Source organism: Gossypium hirsutum, chromosome D08, assembly GCF_007990345.1.
Source record: "Gossypium hirsutum isolate 1008001.06 chromosome D08, Gossypium_hirsutum_v2.1, whole genome shotgun sequence".
NCBI lineage: Eukaryota > Viridiplantae > Streptophyta > Magnoliopsida > Malvales > Malvaceae > Gossypium > Gossypium hirsutum.
The window spans coordinates 60,995,466-61,020,369 of record NC_053444.1 but is presented as its reverse complement, the minus strand read 5'-3'; the positions used below and the strand labels follow the sequence as shown (position 1 = coordinate 61,020,369).

General features: G+C 34.6%; 3 protein-coding genes and 2 pseudogenes across 7 annotated transcripts; 1 reads left to right on the top strand and 4 right to left on the bottom strand.

Annotated features, from left to right (window-relative positions):
- The first annotated feature begins 640 nt into the window (after positions 1-640).
- LOC107936707 (AT-hook motif nuclear-localized protein 5) lies at positions 641-4,353 on the top strand. Its single transcript, XM_041098647.1, has 5 exons — positions 641-1,778; positions 2,195-2,262; positions 2,784-2,915; positions 3,548-3,706; positions 3,856-4,353. The coding sequence occupies exons 1-5, from the start codon at positions 1,340-1,342 to the stop codon at positions 4,081-4,083; spliced, it is 1,026 nt and encodes a 341-aa protein (XP_040954581.1). The 5' UTR covers positions 641-1,339; the 3' UTR covers positions 4,084-4,353.
- A 484-nt stretch (positions 4,354-4,837) lies between these two features.
- On the bottom strand, positions 4,838-6,900 carry LOC107936710 (probable phospholipid hydroperoxide glutathione peroxidase). The gene is made up of 6 exons (XM_016869465.2): positions 6,460-6,900; positions 6,282-6,358; positions 6,109-6,170; positions 5,732-5,850; positions 5,242-5,409; positions 4,838-5,065 (listed from the first exon to the last, which is right to left on the bottom strand). The coding sequence occupies exons 1-6, from the start codon at positions 6,505-6,507 to the stop codon at positions 5,039-5,041; spliced, it is 501 nt and encodes a 166-aa protein (XP_016724954.1). The 5' UTR covers positions 6,508-6,900; the 3' UTR covers positions 4,838-5,038.
- Positions 6,901-8,494: 1,594 nt separating this feature from the next.
- Positions 8,495-11,210, bottom strand: LOC107936693 (probable xyloglucan galactosyltransferase GT20; annotated as a pseudogene).
- A 999-nt stretch (positions 11,211-12,209) lies between these two features.
- LOC107936695 (glutathione S-transferase T1-like) lies at positions 12,210-14,654 on the bottom strand (annotated as a pseudogene).
- A 1,681-nt stretch (positions 14,655-16,335) lies between these two features.
- On the bottom strand, positions 16,336-24,243 carry LOC107936694 (glutathione S-transferase T1). Of its 5 annotated transcripts, none has more exons than XM_016869444.2 (10): positions 23,975-24,243; positions 23,749-23,871; positions 19,955-20,040; positions 18,936-19,044; positions 18,770-18,843; positions 18,628-18,688; positions 18,477-18,530; positions 17,569-17,648; positions 17,029-17,234; positions 16,336-16,715 (listed from the first exon to the last, which is right to left on the bottom strand). In XM_016869444.2, exons 4-10 carry the CDS (start codon positions 18,998-19,000, stop codon positions 16,503-16,505), a joined length of 753 nt encoding a protein of 250 aa, XP_016724933.1. In that variant the 5' UTR covers positions 19,001-19,044; positions 19,955-20,040; positions 23,749-23,871; positions 23,975-24,243; the 3' UTR covers positions 16,336-16,502. The 5 variants fall into 5 exon arrangements, with proteins under 5 accessions (XP_016724933.1, XP_016724934.1, XP_016724932.1 ...); XM_016869445.2 differs by having other exon boundaries at positions 23,759-23,871; XM_016869443.2 differs by lacking the exon at positions 19,955-20,040.
- Between the last annotated feature and the right edge of the window lie 661 nt (positions 24,244-24,904).

Genomic DNA, 24,904 nt, shown 5'->3' with positions numbered 1-24,904 from the left:
CAACAACTAAATATCATCACAACCACAATCAAAACAAACAAAAATAAAAAGAAAGCAAATAAAAAAAATGGTAAAAAGTCTCGTGTTTCTTTAAGACCCAAACAATACAAAATAAAATCAAAGAAAACAAAATAATAAGAGAAAAACGAAAACTAAAAGTTCCAAATTTGGTTAGGAGTTACATAGTTTCAAAAAGGAAGCTCAATCCAAAAAGTTAAAGGAAAAAGTATCGTTGAGAAAAATGGACATATTTGAATCGAGTTGCCATTCAATGATTGTGAACTAAGATCTAATAGGTATTTAAGATATTTTAAAAAAAGTTAAATCATAAAGTTGGAAGAGAAGGGAAAAAAAATTAGTTTAATGTGTTTCTTTATCGAAAGAAGAGGTTGAACGACGGCAAAATAATTGGAGTACTACTGTAGAGAAAAGAAATTATAAGCTTCAAATAATTTGATGATGTAATTTTTTTAAATTAAATAATAAAAGTGTAAATTTACAGTTAAGATTATGAATAGTGAATTAATGTCACATTCGATTATTAAATACCAAATTAATAAACTAAAGAGTAATTTAGAATTTTCAAATAGTTGAGTGAAAGTAGTATAATTTACTTTTTATAAAATTATGAACTTGACTCTTCACTGAAAGAGTAAGAAAACGAACGAACCCCAAGGAAAGAATTTTATTTTAAAAAATAAAAATAAATAAAAAAGCTCTTCAATTCTACATTTCTACATGATAGTCATACACCTTTAATTCAAAAAGATCTTAAATTTTGAAATAATTTTTTCTCTTTGTCTTTTCTTGCTTTGTTTCTGCCTCACTTTTCCAGTTGTTCTTCCATTTCTCTACCCAAAGCTTTAGGGCCCGTTTCCAAATCTAGGGTTTGTTTATTTCCTTGATGAGCTGAGTTCAGGCCTCTGAGTCTCAGTCTACCTTGTTTGGTTCTTTAAGCTTTTCATACTCGGCATTATTTTTGTTACTGAATGCTTAGCTTTTTTCTAATCACGGGTTTTCTAGTAGTGAAAATCAACCTCTAACTCTTGTTCGTTTGCTTTTTGTTTAAATTCAAGCTTCTCGGGTCCTTAAATTTTTACTCATTTAGAAAAGGACCCTGAAAACCCCTGTTTTTGAACATCATTAGGTTTGCTGTAGAAGATTTAGGGTTTAGAAAGGCTTACTTGGGAAGCTATATTTTCTTGCTAAAACCTTTTTTTACTCAAAATTTTCTAATTTTTTGGTGCTTCTTCTTTGTTACCATTTGAGGTTAAAAATTTTCTAATTTTTACACAATTTTTCTTGTGTACCAATAAGCTAGTGTCTCAATAGTAAATGCATGGATGGGAGAGAAGCTATGGCATTATCAGGCGGGTCAGCTCCTTATTATATTCATAGAGGGGTTGGTGGGTCTAGTTCTGGTTCAGTAACGCACACTGGTATAGCAGCATTTCATTCTCAACCTGGGTTCAGGCCTTTATCTAACCCTCCTGTTCAGCTTCAGTCTAATGTTGGATCAACCTTTACTGGGGAGCTTAAAAATGTCAGCTTTCCTCATGGAATTAACATGGATGCCTCCTCTGGGACGCCACTGAGCGAGCCAGCAAAGAAGAAGAGAGGTAGACCTCGCAAATATGCGCCTGATGGGCAGGTTTCATTGGGGCTTTTGCCTATGTCTGCCAAGCCTAAGCCTTCATCAGGATCAGATGCTTCTGGTCAAAAAAGAAACCGAGGCCGGCCTCCTGGGACTGGAAGGAAGCAACAGTTAGCATCTCTAGGTTAGATTTTACTGGATTTTTATGTTCAAATTAGAATGTAGCTTAGAGGCTTTGGTAGGAAACAATTATGTGTCTCTTTAGACTTTTATTTTATTGTCCTACTCAATGATCTGATAGTTTTAGGCTTTAATTCATCTTTGATATGAACAATTCTGCTATTTGTGTATTCACAGTTAATAAACCCTTTATGATTCATTTTTTATAAAAGAAAAAAGGTGTTCTCTTTTGGAAGGGATATATTGCTTGTCCTTAGATTATACATGCCCTTAATTCAGTGGCTGCCTTGCTTATACTTAGACTGTAAACATGATTTTGGAACTTAGTGCTCAATTAGAAGCTTATGTAACTACCTGTGTTGCAAATATATGCTACCTGGTTTCTGGGATCGTCTTTAAAGGTTTGTTTGTTTTTTATAGGTGAATGGATGAACAGTTCAGCAGGGCAGGCGTTTGCTCCTCACGTTGTCACCGTTGGAATTGGAGAAGTATGATCTTTCTAGTTCATCTCACACTGAATACTCTTAAACACAGATCAAAGTTAACTGCTTGTGCAGTTGTGGTTATATATATGGAGAGTAAAACATGTTCACCATCTGAAAGAAGGGTTGTTTGAGTGGTATGAATTAGAAAAATATGATGAAGGGCACTATATTCATACACTCTCATGCTAATTCACTTGAGCAAAGTTTAGAGACAACACCTCACACTCTACCATGACTGTTTTACTATCTATAAACTGTGAGTGTGAGAGGTTGTCCCTGCTGTAAGTAAACATGAGCCCTGTTTTACTATCTATAAACTGTGAGTGTGAGAGGTTGTCCCTGCTGTAAGTAAACATGAGCCCTTGAGAATTGGTGTATGAGGAACATGAACACCCCATATATGGTTCAAATTAACATTAATGGGTTTACTCTAATATGATTAGTTGTGAATAGCATTTGCAATTTCCTAGGCATCTAGAACTAAATATTGATCTGGGAATTGCATCTGTATCTTCTTTTTTCAGGACATTGTAGCAAAAATGTTGTCCTTTTCGCAACAAAGACCAAGGGCTGTCTGCATCCTATCAGGCAGTGGTACAGTTTCCTCAGTAACCCTACGTCAGCCTGCATCATCTACTCCTACTGTGACATATGAGGTTGTGGCACTTGTGCTCCTTTTGATTTTTCCATTTTTTGTAAATGGTAAAATTTTGTATGCCATGACTTTTTGATGCCCAAATAAGTGAATAACTTACTAGCTTCTTTATTATTTCTTAGTATTGCACTTCGAAATGTGGAATATGACTGACGTGTTTTTACACTCTTGATTAAATACATTTTCCAAAATCAGAGCATAGTAGCCTTAATCATGTATTAATTCAGGCCTTTTTTTGTCCTTTTTGTTGTGTAATAAAGTGATGTGAAATATAGTTATGGTTATATGTCTATAGTACGTGTAAAAGTGAGGTTATATTACTTCTATAGTATGTGAGTCCAGGATCTAGCTCCGAAAATATTTCTGCCCAGATGAACTTGCAACTTGATATGAAATTTTTACGTTGGTCCTGGGGCTTAAATAAATGGAAAGAACTTTTGGTTAAAGGTTGGCTTAGCTTGCAAATAAAGTCAACTGCTTTATGAACAAAATCAGTTTAACCTGACATTATTAGCTTTAATCAAGTTTGGGATTCAATTAACTTTTCATTTTATGCACTTCATCCTTTCGAACCTTTAGTGATACTTGTGCAGCTTGGAGGAAACTTATTTGACGTGTTTTAGCTTTTCTTAGGGCCGTTTTGAGATATTATGCTTGTCGGGTTCTTATTTGCTTGCTGAGGATGGAGGACCTCGCAATCGAACAGGTGGCATAAGTGCTTCTCTTTCTACTCCCGATGGTCAGGTCATAGGTGGTGGGGTTGCAACATTGATTGCATCAAGCCTAGTTCAGGTATCCTTTGTGTTTTCTCAAAATTTTACTAACAGTTGTATGTTGGTGCTTATTTATGAGTTGTGATGTGTTAAGTAAATCTATCTGTATGGCTCAACCCAGATGATGTTTGCATCTGAATTTTCTAATGCGTTGTGTATTTGCTGCAGCTAGTGGTATGCAGTTTTATTTATGGGGGATCTAAAACCAAGCCCAAACAACCAGCTAGTCCTCAAGGCAGCAAGGAATCTGTACCCCAGTTCAGCCCTAAATCAATCATGCCTAATATTGCACCTTCAACTCAGAATTTCACTCCCCCTTCAATGAACATTTGGCCTGGTTCACGGCCGGTTGATCTGAGAAATCCTCACACTGATATTGACTTGACACGAGGATGATTGTACATATGTATTGTTGTACATGTACTGAATCTTTGAGAGGTTGGAAAATTTTAAAATCTTTCCCATTCAGCCAACAGGAGCAAATGGGGTTTGTCCTAACCTAGATTGTAACATTCAACTGTGAGTTTTCTCAAGTTTGGCTGGGAAACTTGTTGTAAGATGTGTAGTTTGGAGTTAAAAAAGTAACATTGATCTGTAGTTGTCAGAGATGTCATTTTAAGGTTCAATGGTAATTCAAGCAAACAAAAGTTGCCATTTTTTTAGCCATTAGGTCGTGTTGCAATTTAAGTTTTCCCAAAATTTAAGTTGAAATGTCTGAAATTTGTTGTTTGGTACAACATTGCTCTCTGGTCACTTGCGTAAATTATCTTCCTTACAATTGAAATTATTAATTTAATTTTAAGCGCACTTTATCTTTTAATTTTAAGTAAAATGGTTAAGGTTAAAATAAGGAGTAAATTGATTTTTTGTTAAAATTTTTATTTATTTTTATGGTTAAAAATTAGTTCTTGTATATTAACATCAGATACATGTGATATGTCACATCTTATTTTAGTTATTCTATCTTACCCGTCAATTTTAACTGTATAAATAGATAAAATTTAAAACAAAAAAAATTTAATTTACTCATTAATTTAATATAAATGAATTAATTTACTCATTTTCTAATAAAAGATAAAATACAATCCGACATCTTCATAATAGTTTTACCAATAATTTCGTTGCTAATAGCAAAATTAATTCAAGCATAAAGACAAACAAAGATGTGTGCTTTTCCATGGTGAATAAAATATTATAAAAGGTACAACTTCTAAATTGTAGTACAGTCTAACCCATCATTAGGAGATGGGGGAAACATAAACAGAGATAGAATAGTTTTTTTTTTATTCGTAGGCATATCTAATTTATTAACTCCATGAGGTGATCAGCTAATCTCTTCCACCCATCAAATTCAAGCCAGCAGTTTCTTTATATCCTTCTGCAAATAGAAATAACAACCATTGGATGTTATATAACCCAATATGTTAAGACATTCAGTCTATAAATGCAGAACTTACGTCAATTCCAGGGTTTAATTTCCCTTGGAATGTTCTCATTTCCACTTTCTCTTGTTACAATATCAGTAGCAAAATACATGAAATTAACAGGACTTACCTCAATGCTAAGAGGAGAAGTAGTGGGAGCATAACGATCGACGACATGGCCCTCCTTATCGACCAAGAACTTGGAAAAATTCCACTTGATGCTGTCCCCAAAAAGTCCACCTTTACTAGACTTGAGGAATTTGTATATGGGAGCAGCCTTCTCACCATTCACATCGACCTGTAATCAAATTAAACGACATAAAGGTCGGTTCTATAACACTGAAGAATTAACAATCCCATGAGTAAACCAGAACACATGATATCATACAACTTCCTTAATTGATAATACTAATAATTTTATAATCTTACTAAGGCATTATAAAGGGCTTGATTTTGAGATAACTCTACACGGTAATTCACCTATTCCTAGTTCAACAGAGGAGTCTGTTTTAAGATCTTTGATTTTCAACACTCTCAGTGTAAGCTAGAGTCAAAGCTTCCAAAGATATTAACCTACACTACAAGCAGTGCTTCCATTCATATGGCTAAAAGGTATATACCTTATCAAATATGGGGTATTCAGCTTTAAAGCGAGTGCAAGCAAACTCTAAGATTTGCTCATTGTTCCCTGGCTCCTGTCCTCCAAACTGGTTACATGGGAATGCAAGAATCTCAAAACCTGCACAAGACAGTAACAAGTAATATAATATAAAGTTAGGACAAAAAGTAACAAATCAATTAATCAAGTGTCCTCATCGTTTTACGGTCTGGGACTAAGTCTGAACCTAATCCTGTTTGGTCAGGATGTTATTCAAGTAAAGCCCTCCTGACAACTTGGTCTAAATGCCTGAAAATTTCATTTCCACTTTTTCCAACCACAAGAACCTCTTGGAATATTATATATATATATAAATCCAAAAAGATGCCAAAAACAAACCTTGATCTTTATATTGCTCATACAATTTACTCAGCTCAGTGTAGTTGGAATTGGTCAAGCCACTGCATCAACATTTAAGCAGCAAGATTAAAAACTGTGTCTAGATACTACTAATTAAAAAATGACTAATAATGGATAATAGGGGGAAAAAACCCTCCAAAATTGAAATTTACCATTGTGATGCAACATTGACAATCAACAAAACCTTGCCCTTGTAAATACTTAAATCAACATCATTCCCTCTTGCATCCTGAACAGCCAAAATACAAAAACAAAACCCAGTGAGATAAATGAAAGACAAATTAAATTTAACCTATGGGGGTATAAATTTGAATTAAACCCAAAACCAACCTTAACAGTGAAATCATGAACTGATCCCTTAGAAGGTTGAGAAGCCATAGTATGATGAATAACTCAAATCTCAAACTACCCAAAGAAGACCTTAGCTGAATCAGACGAAAAACAAAAAGGGGTTTTGCTTGGAACTCAGTATAAGAGAAGCAAAAGCAGAGCAACTATATCAAGATTTTATTAATTTATTTTTCAAACGAGTCTAATTAATACAAGTTGAAAAGGGAACCATGAAGCGTAATTTATAGGATTTTGAGCCGACGGTCAAAACGTCGCGTGGGTATCGCGTTTTTATGACCGTGAGGCAAATTTTACAACGTGGAATTTTCATATATCCCCACATCGGATAGATAAATTGGGGCCGTATTTGCATCAGGGACTACGTCATGGGGCGCCTCTTTTCCTTGTTTTGGAGTTTTGGGCGTGTGAACGGAACATTTTGCGCTTTACCCATTTCCCAATTGGTTAAACTGTTGCATTCCTTGGGTTTAAATTTTGTTAAAATATACTATAAGTCTCAGTAGTTTCATAAATTTATAATTTAATCCTTATATTTTATTTTTTGGAATTTAATTATTCTATTTTTCAGATTTCAAAATTAAAATTCAATTGTTAACATCTTAATTTTTTATGTCAAATTTATTGATATGATATTTTGAAATTAAAAAAAAAACACACTTGATAGTCATGTAACTAAAAAAATGACAATATAAATTATATTAAATTTAACAAAAGAAATTTAACGGTGTTAACAATTAAACTTGCTTATTTAAATCTAAAAAGTAGAAGGATTAAGTTATTTATAATAAAAGTAAGGGGACTAAATTTAAAATATGCAAGGAATACAAAGACTTAGAGCATATCTAATATATCTAATAAACCTTATAAGACACTTATAAACTCCCTAATTCTGCATTTAAAGTCTAAAAACTTTACGGACATAGTAACAAATATTTTTCATATATATATATTATAATAATATGAGGTTAGAGAAAAGGAAACTTCTAAATTGTCATTTGTCACCAAGTCTAACTGTTAACGATTTAAAAAAATTAATTCAAAACAAATTCCGCATTAAAATATAGAAACTAATTTGGATAAAAAATTCCTTATGTTTTTGTTGATATCTCGCCAAATTTCACAATATCAATGCATTTAAGCTTATTTTATTTTCAATATATTATTACATGTCATATTTTTATATGATTACAAGAAGTGTTACTTAATTTTTACATCAATATTTTTGTGACATTTAACTTAAATAGTACACTCTCTAAATGTGCATAAATTGAAATGAGTGTGGATATATACTCTAAAAATACAAAATTATAATTCTATTTATAATTACATTAAATAAATTATAGGAAATACAAATTATAAAACAAATTAACACAAATATATGGTAAAATTTTAACTTAAAATATTTTTTTAAATGAAAACACATTTTAATAACATTGATTAAATTAAATTTATATTTTTTCAAATCGTTAATTAATTCAAACAAAAAAATTTATAATATTAATACACACAAATAATTTGTGCACCGTTGCGAGAATCCAAACTAATTTTAACCTACAAAATTTAGTTTTTTGTTTTTAATTTATGAATTTAGACTTTTTATTTTAATAATTAAAATTCAATTAAATAAATTTGTTTAATTAAATTATGATACATTTAAACAAAAATGTTCGCAAGATTAAATATTACATGATTGAAAGGTCAAATAAACAAATAAAAATGTTTAATCAAAGGTATAAGGTTTTCAATTAAGAATTTGGAGTTGTGGATTGTTGCCAGTGCAGGAGAATGTGGGTTCGAGTGCGATGAGGTATGTTTATCCTCTTATCATCGATTGCACTTGAATTTTGATTAAATCAGAAGCCAAAGAGATCTTGGAATTCAAGATAGAGGGACCAAATTTTAAATCTGCAAAGAGTATAAGGACTAAGAGCAGACTTAAACCTTAAAAAGTTTGTCAAACTAATTATTTCGTTTTTCTAGAGTTTTCTAGAAAAAGATTCTCTATAGAAGAAAAAGCTAAGATATGTGGAGGAGAAACCATTGTTGAAATTGATTATTCTAAGCTACTTATAGATTTCCAAAATACACACTCATATTGGAAAATTGAAAGTGATGACATTGATTGATACAATTTACAGGTTGAAACTAAACAATTAGTGTTCATATTCGAACAAAAAAAGTGGATTCATTCATTCAATTTTGTTTACCCTTGCAAGCAAATTATTATTTGTTATGGAAAATGCATCTTGGAATTTTTCAAGCTGGGAATTTGAGTCTCCATATACCAAACCAGGCAATAATTCATAAACAATGTACCTTCTCATATCTTCTCTTTCCCTTAGAGGAACCTTCTTCAACTTTTCTATTATGTTCACCTTCATCTTTCTCACCTCTTCTTGTTCTATGAACACTGAGTATTTGCTATGATCTTCTGGTAAATGCCATGGATATTGGTAATAAGCCGTAAAAGGGTCGAAAAGTACCAGAATACAACCCGAAACAAGGGAATCGAATACGGATTTTCTCGTCGGGCTATCACCGGGAGGTTGTAAACAGAATTCGGAATCCATTAAGAGCTCAATGACTGATTCGGGTTGATCACATCCACCTGAACTACAATTCAGGAACCTACAATTGGTTCCTGGATTATTACATTGATTGATCAGTATTGACCTTATGTTTTGTGGTGCATCAGGCCTTGCTGCCCCTGCGAAACTGACAAGACTCGTGCGGTTCGATCGGATAATCTTGAGCTGCCATGTGATGATATCGTCGTCTAAATGAGGATGAAAGTACGTAGGATGCGGGATACCGATGTCGTTTACGTGCCACGGTTGACGTTCGATTAACGACTTAATTGATTTCTGCAGTTGATCAAGCTCTAAAAATCGAGTACCCCATGATGAAACATCATCATTTTTTCTTCTGAAATCCCATGAAATTTTACCCAACACAAACACATGATCTTTCCCAGAGTTTTTTTGCCATGATTCCTTGTTCTCAAGCCATTTAACAAGTTCCAACCCCAAGGTGTCTTTAACATCATTAGACACATTTTTGAAGTGCCACCTCAAGATATCTAACCCACCATAAAATGGTACATAAAACAGCTTTGCCTTATTTTCATTGTAAACTCTACAAGGATGTTTTAATGCCCTTGTGTGAAATATCAACTCCAAGGCATATTGATGAGTATGATACCATCCTTTTCCAAGCTTTACAAGAGGTTCTCCCATGGCTTCATTGTTGAAGTACTTACAAAAATTTGTCCATGGAATCATATCTCCACATTGGCCTACCAAGTCCTTATTGAACTTTGATGGCAAATCATACACATAAATCCCTTTCCCATCACATGATGTTACATGATCTTTATTTGATATCCATGATCTTTGAACTTGTAGCTGCTGTTCAACAACCTTGACAGCAAACTCAACTTCCCATCACTGCCATTGTTGACGATCGGGTCCGGAACTTCCTGGACAATATCGACTACCTCTTTGATACCGGTGCTAATATTGTTGTTCAAAGCTGGAATTGGAATTTCAAAGTTGGGTTGGGTACCTGCAGAGAGACAGTAAAGATTGTTGAGTTTCCGCGACGACACGCATACGTGAACGAATTTACCGGAGATGATGGTGGTGGAAGATGACCAAAGGAAAATAAGGATTAATAGAAAGATTGCAAGAGGGATACGGTTTAGAATTTTGAACAAAAGCGTATCAGAAAACTGATGGTGTTTTGTTTCTAACTTTTTGGATGGTTTAGACTTCTTTTTGGTCATTGAGATTGCCATGTCTGATGGATTTAGTGTCTGTTCATTTCTTTGTTTCAGGTTTTTCTAGTGGGAGAAAGCTGCATATACATGGCTGCACGTATAATGGTTGGTTCCAAAATTGCATGCACGTTTGTCTTGCATAATGATCATTAGGTGGTGCTAATTCATTGATTGACCAATTTATAAAAATATTTGTCCAAAAAAACATATGCTCCATGCAATGTCAATGAAATAAATATGACAGCCATGCAGCTGAGGTTTTGATTTAAATATTTGTTGATGATTGATAGTATGGACGATGGCTAGGATTTTTATAGCTTTTTTAATGGTTGAAGATGAGTTGTTCTACAGGCATTTTGGATGCTTCGTAAGGCTCATAGAGAGAGAACTGCTAGTGGTATGGGAAATAAATTATGATGCAAAACTTTATTGACTTTTTATTTGAGATTAAATCAAAATAATATTCTACCATCATCATAAAAAGATAATTAAATAACATCATAGAATCATATAACAAAAATTAACATACAATCATACTTTAAAGAAACAGAGAAAACTCCAAACGAATTTGGAGTTTAAACCAAGTTGATCAATATCACATCGATAAGCATACTATTTTTCTATTGAAACAAATATACCATTATTGATTTGTTTCGATGTATTATTTCAAATTTTTTGATATTTTTTAAAACTATTTACAATATGTATATAAAAATTCATCATTCAATAAACTTAAAATAAAATCATAATATCAACCCAAACATTGAATAATAAGATTATCCAAGATAAGTCATCCCATACTATACCTATATGGTGGAAGTTCTATACAAACATGAAGCTACGTTTGAGAAGTTTTTAGGAATTTTATTTGTTATATAAATTCTTTATATCTTTTAATATTTATTATTAGTATTATTATTTTCCTTTAAATTTTAAACTTAAAAGTTTGACAAACTTTAACGGTTAAAGTTTTAATAATCTTATATTTTTTTTTTTTAGAATTATTCATGCACCGATGTATGCATAATTTTCTAACTAGTAAATCTAGAATTGGGCAAGGGATGCTACAAGCCAAAATTTTTATCGATGCAGAACATAAAGTTAATAGTTCTAGTTTTCTATTAGAACGGTGCACGGCACACTAACCAATATGACGGTAACTTATGTGGAACCAACTATATTGATTTAAATCTCGACATCCAGACTGCATATGGAATAAACTTTATTTAAAGATTTTTATTTTCGTTGAAACCTTCAGTAAGTGTGTCAAAAGCCCATCATCCAAGCCAGATGACTTGCAGCCAAAGTTTCTTCCCATCATTTCCAATTTGTTCATACCAAGACAACACAAAAGCTGGGGAGAACCTGTTACAATTGTACAGTTGACAAACATCTAACTACACGATTCATTGTATAAATCATAAACCATCTGGTCTAAATGTTTATTCAGTTTTTTTTCACATGTCACATTCTTGCACGCAGCCACTGTCTGCTGACAGACACACCTCCATGATTTGCTTCCATTAACCGCTTATTTTTTAGTTTTTCTTTGACTTTCATGAGGATATTATGCACGTTGTCAAAGTGAGGACATGTACCATTCCTGGTATGCTTAATCCACTGCTGAACTTTCTTGTATGGACCCAATAACCTATCACGATCCTTCTCATCAAAAACGTGCACCCAAGAGTATAACTATTGAAAAGGACCTCATTTTCATATGGTTATGGAGGATATGGTCCTAAAAAGTGCACAATGGGGATATCAATGAAACAATCCCATTCCCCATGTACTGGGAAAAGGATAGAGGGAGCATAACACGTACAAACAATTGCACTACAATTAACCAATTAGAACACAGGTAGGGTCCATTAAAATACCATAAGTGGTGACCCCTACGTAATTCTTAATCGTGATTGGGTAGCTGGAGATTTGTAGTAAAAGTAATTGCAGATGAAATTTTCCCATCTATGGGGAACACAATCGAATCTATATCATAGAAGACTACGTTCCACCCGAGAAATAATGATGACAATAAAGAATTCAGATGTGGGCAAAAATATCATTACCTTAAGTTGAATTAGCTCACAAACAAGGCTAAGATCAGCTATGGAGGGTTGATTCCCACCCAGCAAAAATGGCCAATCACCCTTCAACCAAAAAGACTCTATCTCTGACAAAGATGAGACGAGAAATTTCTCAGCTTCATCAGCTGCTTGTTGATTCGATGGATAGCCAAGCGTGGTAATATTGTAGTGTTAGTAACATATGTATCTGAAATGAGAAGCATCGATTTCAAAAGCCATCTTTCACCCAAGAAATGGATCCATAACCATATAAACAACCATATTCCAATAGGAGGTATCAAAGCAACCTAGATAACTACAGGTGAATTTCAGTTTACATGCCAAAGTACAAAATGGAAGAAATTTTAGCATCTCTGATAGTCCAACATTGTAATTAAGGTAAAGATGTGCACAGACTAATGCTTTAAATGCCTACCTAGATAGCATATTGTTATTTGCAATAGCATTGATCCACAAAGGGTAAAAACATATCATAGAACAAGAAAATTAGTATGATTCTTTTGAGGGGCTAATCTATACACCTGCAGCACGACATAAGTTGGAGTGATGCCAATACAACACTGAATGTATCTTACTTCTCTTGAAATGATCAGCTGGATACCTTTAAAAACGAACATCAAATTTGTTAATAAACGAACTACACATACTTAAACCAAAAGTGAAATGTGCCCAAATATATTCATATCCAGTGACTAGAACTGCACAAGTATAAACACAAAAGTAACCTACAGTACATAGACATCGGCCCTTAAGTTGGTTGTGTAGTGAAATCCTTCAAACATTAACACCATAGAACACTGAGCCAGGGAAAAGTTATATGGCACCGTAAATATAGCATACAGAAGCTGGAAATGGAACTCGAATAGCCCTAAACATACAAGAAAAACCAAAAGAGAGAGAAAGCACTTACCAATGATCTGCAACTCCAGGAAACGCACAAGCAAGACATATAAGAATGGAGTGGCTGCAATTAACAAATTAACTAAACATTTATAGAAACTTTGACTGTGTAAAAAGAATCACATTCACAGGGGAAGGAAAGTAAAATCCTCTTTAAATACCTCTCAAACAACTTAAAATTTCCGTCAACAATGGCAGGAAGCTGTTTCATGGGATTGATTTCTGCAACAACAAAACACGAGTGAAATTATTAATGAGAAATTGGAGTATAATTTCAGTAATGAAATATGATTTAAGGAGTACCAGCAAATGCAAGAGTCAAATGCTCTCTCTTTGAGATATCGACCTTACGCTCCGTATAATCTATACCATTTACCCTAAAAAAGAGGAGAAGGAAATTAAGCGAAATTATAAAAGCGAAACTGGCTTTGAAAAAAAATTAAAGTGAGAATTACTTGCAGAAGATGATGACAGCGCGAGATGGTGGGGTCATTCGATCAGCAAACAGTTGCGGCTTCGTTTTTCCCGTTCTACTTTGTGCTTCCTTCCCTGCTTCTCTTTTGGCTGTTGATTACCGAAGCTCAAATTTTAATTAATATCTTCAGTAATTAATTTAAAGAAAAATTAAAATAAAATACTAAGAATTTGCGCCAAACCATAATTGAAAAGAAATAAAATTTTTAAAAAAATAATTCTGCAACAGACTAATTTACCTATAAAGGCCCATTTCCAAGTATATTTATAGAAATAGGCTAATTTCTGCATTATTTATTGAAAATAGCCGATTTTAGCAAAATACGTCTACGTAAGAATATTTTAAGGTCAAATTTCAGCAAAAGGCACCCCTAGGGGAGCGATTTTGACACGTCAATAAAGCACATCCACGTCAACACGTTTTCTGATGACATGGTAAAATCGCTCCTTTAGTAGTGCGTTTTGCTGTTACCTTAAAACGCCCCTACGTGAATGCGTTTTGCCAAAATTGGCCATTTCCGATAAATAATACAGAAATTAACTATAAAATTTAAAATCTAAGCCAACTATCAAAAAGAAATAAAAAAATATAAACGAAAGTCCAATCTTTTAAATTTATACTACGCAAGTTGGAGAACAAGACAAGGTGGAATGATTTTTTTAACTTATTCGAGCTGACCCAATGCTTAAAATTCTTTTTTAATCACTAACTATAAAAAATTTTAAATTTGTCATTCAACTTATTGGATTTTTTTGGGGGGTCCTTATACAGGATGATAATCAACAAAATTTATAGTTATATGAATCAAGAGACCTAATTTCAGGCCAAAAAAAAAGATGAGACAAAAGATAAAAGGTTAAATTCTGCTATTAGTTTATGTATTTTGCGAAAATTGTGGGTTTAGTTTTGTATTTTTATTTGATCAATTTTAATTCTTATACTTTTTGAATTAGTTAATTTTAGTCTTTGTACTTTTCAAATTTTGAAATTTAGTATTAACCCAAACAATAGCAATTAAATCTATTTAGTTAAATTCAATTATTGGTCATGTACTATGAGCACAATTGTGTATTCGATTTATATTCTCTAATTGGATCATTCTATGCTTCTATACTTTTTCAAATTTTGAAATTTCAATCTTGGCACAAGTGGCAATTATTAATTTATTAATTGGATTTTTAGTGAGTAGTAAATGGAAATAACAAGTTTCAGGTTTCAAAAATAGCAAAACTTAATGAATTTAACAATTAACATTTGACGAGGATTGAAATTTTAAAATTTGAAAAGTATAAGGACTAGAAATGAATAAACTAAAGTATAAGGATTAAATCCATAAATTTCAAAAAAGTAAATACCCAAAATATTTCTTATCATTTCCTTCGCAACGAGCATAGACGATGGTAGTTGGATTCTTTTCAACAGCCTGTTAAACAAAAAAACTAGGTGAAGTTAGAAAGCAGAAAATTGCAGAAAGGATAAAGAAGAAACTAAGAATAGAGAGATTAACTCAAAACACTTATCAAATCAAATGGGGATCTAAAGAAACCTCTTACCCTAGCCTCTAAAGAACGAATTGTGGCACTCCTGGAGCCTTTAAGCTCTTGATTTACCACAAGAACCTTCCTTGGATTAATAAGTATCCCTAAAATCAATGCAGAAAAGAGAGATTAACTCAAAAAAACTGGTCACCTAAGATTAAATCATCCACATTTAGAATACCTGCTGTATTGCAAGTGTTGAAGGAAGTGAAACATAGAGAGTTTGCCATTGTAGAAAAGAGTTTTTTTATTTGTTGACTTTCACTTTTCTCAAATGCCTGGATCTTTGAATTGTTATACTGGGTAAGGCTACATGCAAGTTTAAGTGAACTACCCAAATGCCCTTGGCCTACAAGTTTAAATCATTATATTACAATTTATAGTTATGAAAAGGAAAAATAAACAAATGTATGTTTTGATTTATTTTTTAATATTATCTAAATTCTAAGGTTACAGTATAGTATTTTACTCTTGTTGATTAAGAATTGCTTAAAACAGTTATTAGAGTTTTTGTTTAGTAAACATTAGTTTAAATAATAAAAGATTAAAGTTTTTGTTTAGTAGGTTTTAATTCAAATAAAAACAACTGAAAAGAAATTCTATCAAAACTCAAACCAAAAAATCAACCAAATGAGTAAACTAGTTCACCATATCAATTATTTAGTAAAAATAAGGTGATGCTGTAGCCTGGATTAAGAAAAATAAAATAAAATAAATTATTAAGAATTTGTGCCAAACCATAATTGAAAAGAAAATTAAAAAAATGCTTATGTAAAGCCAATTAGGTCATTGGTTCAAGTGATAAATTTGTGTGGGTTTTAAATTGATTGACGTGAGGTTCAGGGTTCTTTGTATTTGTAAACCTTTCTCCCTTCCCCATTGTAATGTAATTATTCAAAGTGAAGCCTAATCGTCAAATTCAGGGACTAAGTACAAGCCGAAAATTTTATAGATGCAGAACAAGTTAGTAGTTCTAGTTTTCTACTAGAACGGTGAATAGCACGCTCACCAATATGACCGGAACTTAAGTGAAACCAAGATTTAAATCTCGACATCCAGACTGCAGAAGGAATGAACTTGATTTAAAGATTCTTATTTTCGTTGAAACCTTCAATAAATGTTTCAAAAACCCTTCATCCAAGCCAGATGGCTTACATCCATACTTCCTTTCATTTCCAATTTATTCATACCAAGACAACACAAAAGCTGGGGACTCCATGATTTATTCAGTTTTCTTTCACATGTCATATTCTTGAACGCAATCGCTTTTGGATGTCAAGCGCACCTCCATGATTTGCTTCCATTAACGGCTTATTTTTTAGTTTTTCTTTGACTTTCATGAGGATATTATGCACGTTGTCAAAGTGAGGACTCGTAGCATTCCTTGTATGCTTAATCCACTGCTGAACTTTCTTGTATGGACCCAAAAACCTCTCACGATCCTTCTCATCCAAAACCTGCACCCAAGAGTATAACTATTGAAAAGGACCTCATTTTCATATGGTTATAGAGGATATGGTCCTAAAAAGTGCACAATGGGGATATCAATGAAACAATCTCATTCCCCATGTACTGGGAAAAGGATAGAGGGAGCATATCACATACAAACAATTGCACTACAATTAACCAATTAGAACACAAGTAGGGTCCATTAAAATACCATAAGTGGTGACCCCTACTTAATTCTTAACCGTGATTGGATAGTTGGAGATTTGTAGTAAAAGTAATGACGACAATAAAGAATTCAGATGTGGGCAAAAATATCATTACCTCAAGTTGCATTAGCTCACAAACAAGGCTAAGATCAGCTATGGAGGGTTGATTCCTACCCAGCAAAAATGGCCCATCACCCTTCAACCAAAAGGACTCTATCTTTGACAAAGATGAGAAGAGAAGTTTCTCAGCTTCAGCAGCTGCTTGTTGATTCGATGGATGGCCAAGCGCGGGTAATATTGTAGTGTTAGTAACATATGTATCTGAAATGAGAAGCATCGATTTCAAAAGCCATCTTTCACCCAAGAAATGGATCCATAACCATATAAACAACCATATTCCAATAGGAGGTATCAAAGCAACATAGATAACTAAAGGTGAATTTCAGTTTACAAGCCAAAGTCCAAAATGGAAGAAATTTTAGCATCTCCGATAGTCCAATATTGTGATTAAGGTAAAGATGTGCACATACTAATGCTTTAAATGCCTACCTAGATAGCATATTGTTATTTGCAATAGCATTGATCCAAAAAGGGTAAAAACATATCATAGAACAAGAAAATTAGTATGATTCCTTTGAGGGGTTAATCTATACACCTGCAGCACGACGTAAGTTGGAGTGATGCCAATACAACACCGAATGCATCTTACTTCTCTTGAAAAGATTAGCTGGATACCTTTAAAAACAAACATCAAATTTGTTAATAAACGAACTACACATACTTAAACCAAAAGTGAAATGTGCCCAAATATATTCATATCCAGTGACTAGAACTGCACAAGTATAAACACAAAAGTAACCTATAGTACATAGACATCGGCCCTTAAGTTGGTTGTGTAGTGAAATCCTTCAAACATTAACACCATAGAACACTGTGACAGGGAAAGGTTATATGAACAGTTATATGGCACTGTAAATATAGTATACAGAAGCTGGAAATGGAACTCCAATAGCCCTAAACTGTTGGCGTTTATCAGCAGCAAAAGAAGAAAACAGGACAAAGAACAAAGCAGCAAGAAACAATTTACTTGCTAACAAACGTGCAGCAAGGAACAATTTACTTGCTAACAAACGTGCAGCAAGAAACAATTTACTTGCTAACAAACGTGCAGCAAGAAACAATTTACTTGCTAACAAACGTGCAGCAAGGAATGAAAAACTGATTTTCATTGCCAATGAACAAAGCATAACATGTTTTTTTATAGTCAATTAACTTACCAAACACAACTACTACCACTAATCAGCCTAGTAACTTGTGAAACATTGCTTGTACACTCAAACAAGCCAACAAAACACATCATTCTGCTACCTAAACACATCAAGCTGTCATCAAGCTTGTTCATTTTCAATCAAATTAAATCAGAATATAACTAAACAAAGAACTTGCTATTGCAGCAAGCATACAAGCTACATGCACTTCAAAAAAATCATCACAGCAGCATGGTTGGCCACTTTTCAACATAAACATACAAGAAAAACCAAAAGAGAAAGAGAAAGCACTTACCAATGATCTGCAACTCCAGGAAACGCACAAGCAAGATATATAAGAATGGAGTGGCTGCAATTAATAAATTAACTAAACATTTATAGAAACTTTGACTGTGTAAAAAGAATCACATTTACAGGGGAAGGAAAGTAAAATCCTCTTTAAATACCTCTCAAACAACTTAAAATTTCCGTCAACAATGGCAGCCAGCTGTTTCATGGGATGGATTTCTGCAACAACAAAACACGAGTGAAATTATTAATGAGAAATTGGAGTATAATTTCAGTAATGAAATATGATTTAAGGAGTACCAGCAAATTCAGGAGTCAAATGCTCTCTCTTTGAGATATCTACCTTGCGCTCCGTATAATCTATACCATTTACCCTAAAATTACCCAAAAAAAGAAGAATAGAAGGAAATTAAGCGAAATTATAAAAGCGAAACAGGCGTTGAAAAAAAATTAAAGTGAGAATTACTTGCAGAAGATGATGACAGCGCGAGATGGTTGGGACATTCGATCAGCATACACTTCCAGCTTCATTTTTCCCGTTCTACTTTGTGCTTCCTTCCCTGCTTCTCTTTTGGCTGTTGATTACCGAAGCTCAAATTTTAATTAATATCTTCAGTAATTAATTTAAAGAAAATTGAAATAAAATACTAAGAATTTGCGCCAAACCATAATTGAAAAGAAATAAAATTTGAAAAACTGCTTCTGTAACATTTAACCATAAATTTAAAATCCAAGACAACTATCAAAAAGAAATAAATAAAAATATAAACGAAAGTCCAATATTTTAAATTTGGGTTTTTACCTGAATATTGTATAATAAAATAAAAATATTGTAATGACATGTTTAAAAAATTATGTACCAAAATGGTACATTCAAAGAGGTGAAGGGTGGTACATAGGCGACACGAGTCGAGGATTCTCACAAAATTTGACTGAAAATAAAAAAAAAATGGTGAAGGTAAGTTAATAGGCGGCACTTAAAGAAAATACGGGACAAATACGACTCGTATACTGAAAAACTCGGACCCGAAACCTGACCCGCTGTCATAGATGGGATAGCACAATGGGTCACGCCTAGGGAAGAGGCAGCACCCGCTGGTCGCACCTAGGGCAGAGGCGGCACCACCAGTCACGCCATCTCCATAGGCGGCACCGACCTGCGGTTGTCAGGTGATGGAATGGTTCATGGCTAAAAGCCTATGAGTTGTGTGTTTGGGGACCATTATAAGGAGAAGGAGAAGGAGAGGGCGGGAAGGGAAGAGAAAAAGAAAGAAAAAAAGAGAAATAGAATAAAGAGAGGGAAGGAGAAAGAGAAGGAAAATAAATAAATAAAAAAAGAAATGAGAGTTTGTTGTCTAGGGAGATTAAGTGGTTAAGAAAAGGTAATATTTTTTTGTTATAAATGAATGTTAATTTAATTTGTTTTTGTTGTTATTATTGTTAATTTAATTTAGATTTAATTTAACGGGAAAAAAAGTCTGCTACCCTAGCACGTTTGTGTCTGCCGCCTCTAGCAAGTTTTTAGGTTTTGTTCTTTGGTCTCTCCTTCTGGTTTTGGGGAGTGTTTGTCCCTGTCAACATGGAAAACGAGTTAGCCCACTTATCGATCAACGAAGAGGAAGATGAGGTTATTAAAATTCAAGAAAACCCAAGTATGGGAAGAAGGGAGGAGTTTTTTCAATTAGTGGGTTGTTTTCTCACAGCAAGCGCAATCCACTTTCCAGCCATGAAAAGCACTATGTCAAATCTGTGGCATCCTGTTCGAGGAGTTTGCATTCGGGATCTGGGGGATAAAAGGTATTTGTTTCAATTTTTTCATTCTATGGATTTGGAGAGGGTTTCGAAGGGTTCTCCTTGGACTTTCAATAATCATCTATTGATACTTTATAAAATGCGACGGGGGAGAATCCGATACTGGTCCCCTTAATTCTAACCCCTTTTTGGGTACAGATACATGAAGTGCCTATTGGTTTCCATTCAGAAAAATTAGCAGTGAGTCTTGAGAATTTCTTGGGGTCCTTTATGGAATACGACGTGTCAAATCTAGGGAAAGAAAATAGAAATTTCATGAGGATGAGGGTTCAGGTGGATATAAGACGCCCTCTGAAGAGGAAGAAGTTAATTGCATATGGTGGAAGACGTTCATATGTCAATTTTAAATATGAAAGACCAACTCTTTTCTGTTTCTTTTGTGGAAAGTTGGGCCATAATGACTCATTTTGTGAGGCAAAAATGATGGTTTGAGTGGAAATAGCTGAGATGGGATGGGATTTATCAATAAGAGCACAATCTCGAAGAGCTTTGACTATGAAAAGTGTCTGGCTAAGAGAGGAATGGGAGGGAGACTCAGACGGGTTTCAGGAGATAAATAGGAAAGTTATGGGCTAACCAAGGGAAATGGAGGAAGAAAATAGAGTTTGGAAGATTATAGACCCAGTTCTAGGGATTAATCTGGATGGGGGTTTATTAAAAGTTGCTGCAAAACAGGCTAGTTCAATGACGGACAATGATCAACATGCAATGGAACACGACTTGGAGGATATAACCCTAGCAGGTGAAGAGGGAAAAAAAAGATCTTGGAGTGAGAGTGATGGCCAAACAAAGTATGATGAGTCATTCCCCTCGGCAAGAAATAGAAAATTAACAGACCTTAATCAGTTTACATCGGCGGCTGCCAAGAGGCAAGCCGACCGAACATTATGAAAATAATAAGTTGGCTTCGGCAATCGCTGAAGACTTGTGCTCCCAGAATAGTCTTCTTTATGGAGACTAAATTCGGTGGAAAACAGATGGAAAGATTTAGAAAGAGATGTGGCTTTGTGAATGGTACTAGGGTGGATGCAGATGGAACTAAAGGGGGGCTATGTTTGGCATGGAAGAATGATGTTAATATTTCTTTCCAGAACTTCTCTAAAAGACATATTGATGTGATAATCCATGATGATGAGAGGGGGTGATGTGGCGTTTTACAGGTTTTTACGGCACCCCGTACGCACATGATAGGGAAGATTCATGGGGGGTTCTGAAAAATCTCTTTAATGGAAATAACATTCCATGGTTAATATGTGGAGATTTCAACGAAGTCATGTGCAGTTTCGAGAATAAGGGAGGCTTACCCCGAGATGAAAAACGGATGGAATTGTTTAGGAAAGCTCTGGAGTTTTGCCAATTAAATGATGTGGGTTATCTGGGAAGATGGTTCACATGGGAAAAAGGTAATCTTCCGGAGACTAATATACGAGAAAGGTTGGTTAGGGGGTGGCGAACAAGGAGTGGATTTCATTTTTCTCTGAAGTCAAAGCTCAACATTTGGTTCACTCGTTTTCGGATCACTGTCTGGAAGATGGCAATAGGAAATTTTCTGCAGAAAATGGAATTCTTAAAGAAGGGGCTTGAGAGTTGGGCTACGGATATTCGTAACACAAAAACTGGAAAAAAAGAAATTTCTAGAGGCAAAGCTATCATAGTTGCTCGAGGCTGAAAGGGATGACAACAATTTGGCGGAGCTGATCGACACAAAAATTAATTCAAATATGGTGTTTGAGAAGGAGGAAAGGTATTGGGAGCAAAGGGCCCGTCTGAATTGGCTAAAATTAGGGGAACGCAATACAGGTTTTTTCCATAGCCAGGCTACCCAAAGGCAGAGGAAAAACAAGATCAGAATGTTACAAAAAGCAGATGGAAGAGTCGCGAGAGATTTCCAGGAAATGGAAGAAATTGCAAGGTCCTACTTCCAGAAGCTGTTTCCATCAGAGAATCAAGTTAATCTGGAGTTTTTACTTTCGGTCATTGATCGATGCATCCATGAAGAGGAAAATAAAAAGTTGATGGCGTCATACACAAGTGAAGAAATCCGCGAGGCATTGTCGAACAATGCCTCCCACAAAAGCTCCAGGCGAAGACGGATTTCCAGCTTTATTTTACCAAAGTGCTAGCATTTTATTGGAAACGACATTGTTACTTTCTGTCTACAGCTTTTGAATGGAGATATGGAGGTTAGTTTAATTAACACAACTCATATTGTGCTCATTCCAAAAAATAGTAATCCAGTTAGCATGTCACATTTTAGGCCTATTAGTTTATGCAATGTCATCTATAAAATAATGGCAAAGCCTATTAGCTTATGCAATGTCATCCATAAAATAATGGCAAAAGCTATAGCGAACAAATTTGGGGGAGTGATTGATAAATGCATTGATAGTGCACAAAGTGCTTTTGTGTCGGGAAGATTAATATCAAATAATGTTCTTGCTTATGAAATTTTGCATTCCCTAAAACAAAAAAGAGTAGGGAAAAAGGGTTATATGGCAGTAAAAGTGGACATGAACAAGTCGTTGAATGGAATTTCATTGAAAAAGTAAGTGTAAGATGGATTTCGCTCGAAGCTGGATTGAGTCAATTATAAAATGCATTTCTACTGTTTCTTATAAAGTTGTGGTTAATGGAAATATCAGGGAATCATTCTGTCCATCGAGAGGACTCAGACAGTGGATCCTTTAAGCCCATTTCTTTTTCAATATGCAAGGAAGGTCTTTCTAGCCTTATGAGAAAAGCAACCAATGAAGGTTTTCTGAAGGGGGTCAAAGTAAGCAGAAGAGGCCCACAGGTATCCCATTTGTTATTTGCAGATGATTGCATTCTTTTTGGGGAGGCATCAAGTAGAGGGGCAAATGCAATTAAGGATATTTTAAGGGAGTACAAAAGAGGTCGGGACAGTGTGTTAATATGGACAAATCATCCATTTTCTTCAGCAAAAACACGAAGGAAGTAGACAGAATTCAGGTGGTAAACCTGCTGGGAATCCAAAGTTCAAATGAGCCAGAACGTTACCTAGGTTTGCCGACCATGGTTGGAAGAAAAAAAAAAGGCTTCGTTTCAAGTTTTGAAAGATAGACTAAGGAAGCACATTGACAATTGGAGCACGAGATTTTTATCGCAGGGCGGGAAAGTTTTCATTAAAGCAATCTTACAAGCCATACCAACATACTCAATGGCGTGTTTTTTACTTCCAAAAACATTATGCGAGGAAATGGAGGCAATTACTGCGAAGTTTTGGTGGGAAAAGGGTCATGGCAAAGGGGGAATTCATTGGTGTTTATGGAATAATCTGTGCAGTTCAAAAGAAAATGGAGGCTTGGGTTTTCGAAATCTCAGTCAGTTTAATATTGCGTTATTAGCCAAACAGGGGTGGCGTCTTTTTAATTATCCAAATTCACTTTTAGCCAGAAAGCAAAATATTATCCAGTCAGATTTTTTAATAGCAGAGCTGGGAAATTTACCTTCTCTTACCTGGAAGAGTATCTGAGCAGCAAAGAGACTTCTTATTCAGGGGCTTAGTTGGAGAATTGTAAGAGGAAATAATGTTTCCATATGGACAGATTGATGGATTCCAGGGATCGAACCTAGTACATGGCAGAATGGAAATGAGAACAGGGAACTAAAAACAGTATCAGACTTGATTGATGGCACAAGTAAGCAGTGGAAAACGGAGATTATCTTTAGTACCTTTCAAGTAGACATAGCTCAGAAAATTTTGAAGATACCACTTGCAGAAACGGACAGCGAAGATTTGAGAGTTTGGAAAGGAGAGGCGACTGGAGAGTTCTCTGTTCGGAGCGCCTACAAACTATTACAAGAAGATGTTTTGTCTCCTAATAATTTATTACAAACCGAGCTTAAAGAATTCCACAGAAAGCTATGGAATTTACAACTTCCATCAAAAATCCTACTGCTAGTCTGGCGGATATCCTGGAACTATATGCCTACTCTAGTCTAGTTAACCTACGAAATAAGCGAATAACCACAATCGTGAGATGCCCTCGATGTGGCTTCGGCGAAGAAGACAGCTTCCATGTGTTTCGACAATGCCCTACAAGTATAGAAGTTTGGCAGAATATTAGCATGGGCTGGGTTACAATTTTTTCAGATCAAAACATTAGAACATGGCTTACATGGGTTCTTGAAAAAGGTACCAAAGAACAGAATCTGATATTTTGCTGCGCTTTATGGGTCATATGGAACTCCCGTAATCAGTTGGTACATGAAAGAAAACATCTTTCAGGAAGGATTCTTGCACAAAAAATAGAAAGCTATATAGCAGAACTTGAAGGGGTGGGTAAGGAAAAACATGCCTGGGGGACTGATAGACTACAGAAACATTCGGAGGAGGAGCCGGAGGACACAATCCTTTTTGATGCAGCTTTCGAGGCAAATAGATCCAGATCGGCGTCAGGGGTCATTGCACGTAATAGTAGGGGAGAGATGAAAGTTTTAAAACAGTCCCTTCATTCCAATGTCTCATCTCCTTTCCTTGCAGAGGCTTTAGCTTGTCTACAGGCAGTCAAATTGGGAATTTCACTGGGTCTCCGATCAGCCACAATAAGGGGAGACTCGAAAACAGTCATTAAAAAATGTCAATCGGCAGAAAGGGATAAA

Coding starts and splice junctions, on each gene's coding strand:
- LOC107936707 (XM_041098647.1), top strand. CDS start 1,340: ATGGATGGGAGAGAAGCTATGGCATTATCAGGCGGGTCAGCTCCTTAT. Junction 2,263..2,783: donor TCACCGTTGGAATTGGAGAA/GTATGATCTTTC, acceptor TTCTTTTTTCAG/GACATTGTAGCAAAAATGTT. Junction 2,916..3,547: donor CTCCTACTGTGACATATGAG/GTTGTGGCACTT, acceptor AGCTTTTCTTAG/GGCCGTTTTGAGATATTATG.
- LOC107936710 (XM_016869465.2), bottom strand. CDS start 6,507: ATGGCTTCTCAACCTTCTAAGGGATCAGTTCATGATTTCACTGTTAAG. Junction 6,171..6,281: donor GTCAATGTTGCATCACAATG/GTAAATTTCAAT, acceptor ATGTTGATGCAG/TGGCTTGACCAATTCCAACT. Junction 5,410..5,731: donor AATACCCCATATTTGATAAG/GTATATACCTTT, acceptor ATTTGATTACAG/GTCGATGTGAATGGTGAGAA.
- LOC107936694 (XM_041098646.1), bottom strand. Junction 18,531..18,627: donor AATTTTAAGTTGTTTGAGAG/GTATTTAAAGAG, acceptor TATTAATTGCAG/CCACTCCATTCTTATATATC. Junction 17,649..18,476: donor CCTGGAGTTGCAGATCATTG/GTAAGTGCTTTC, acceptor TTGTTTTTAAAG/GTATCCAGCTAATCTTTTCA.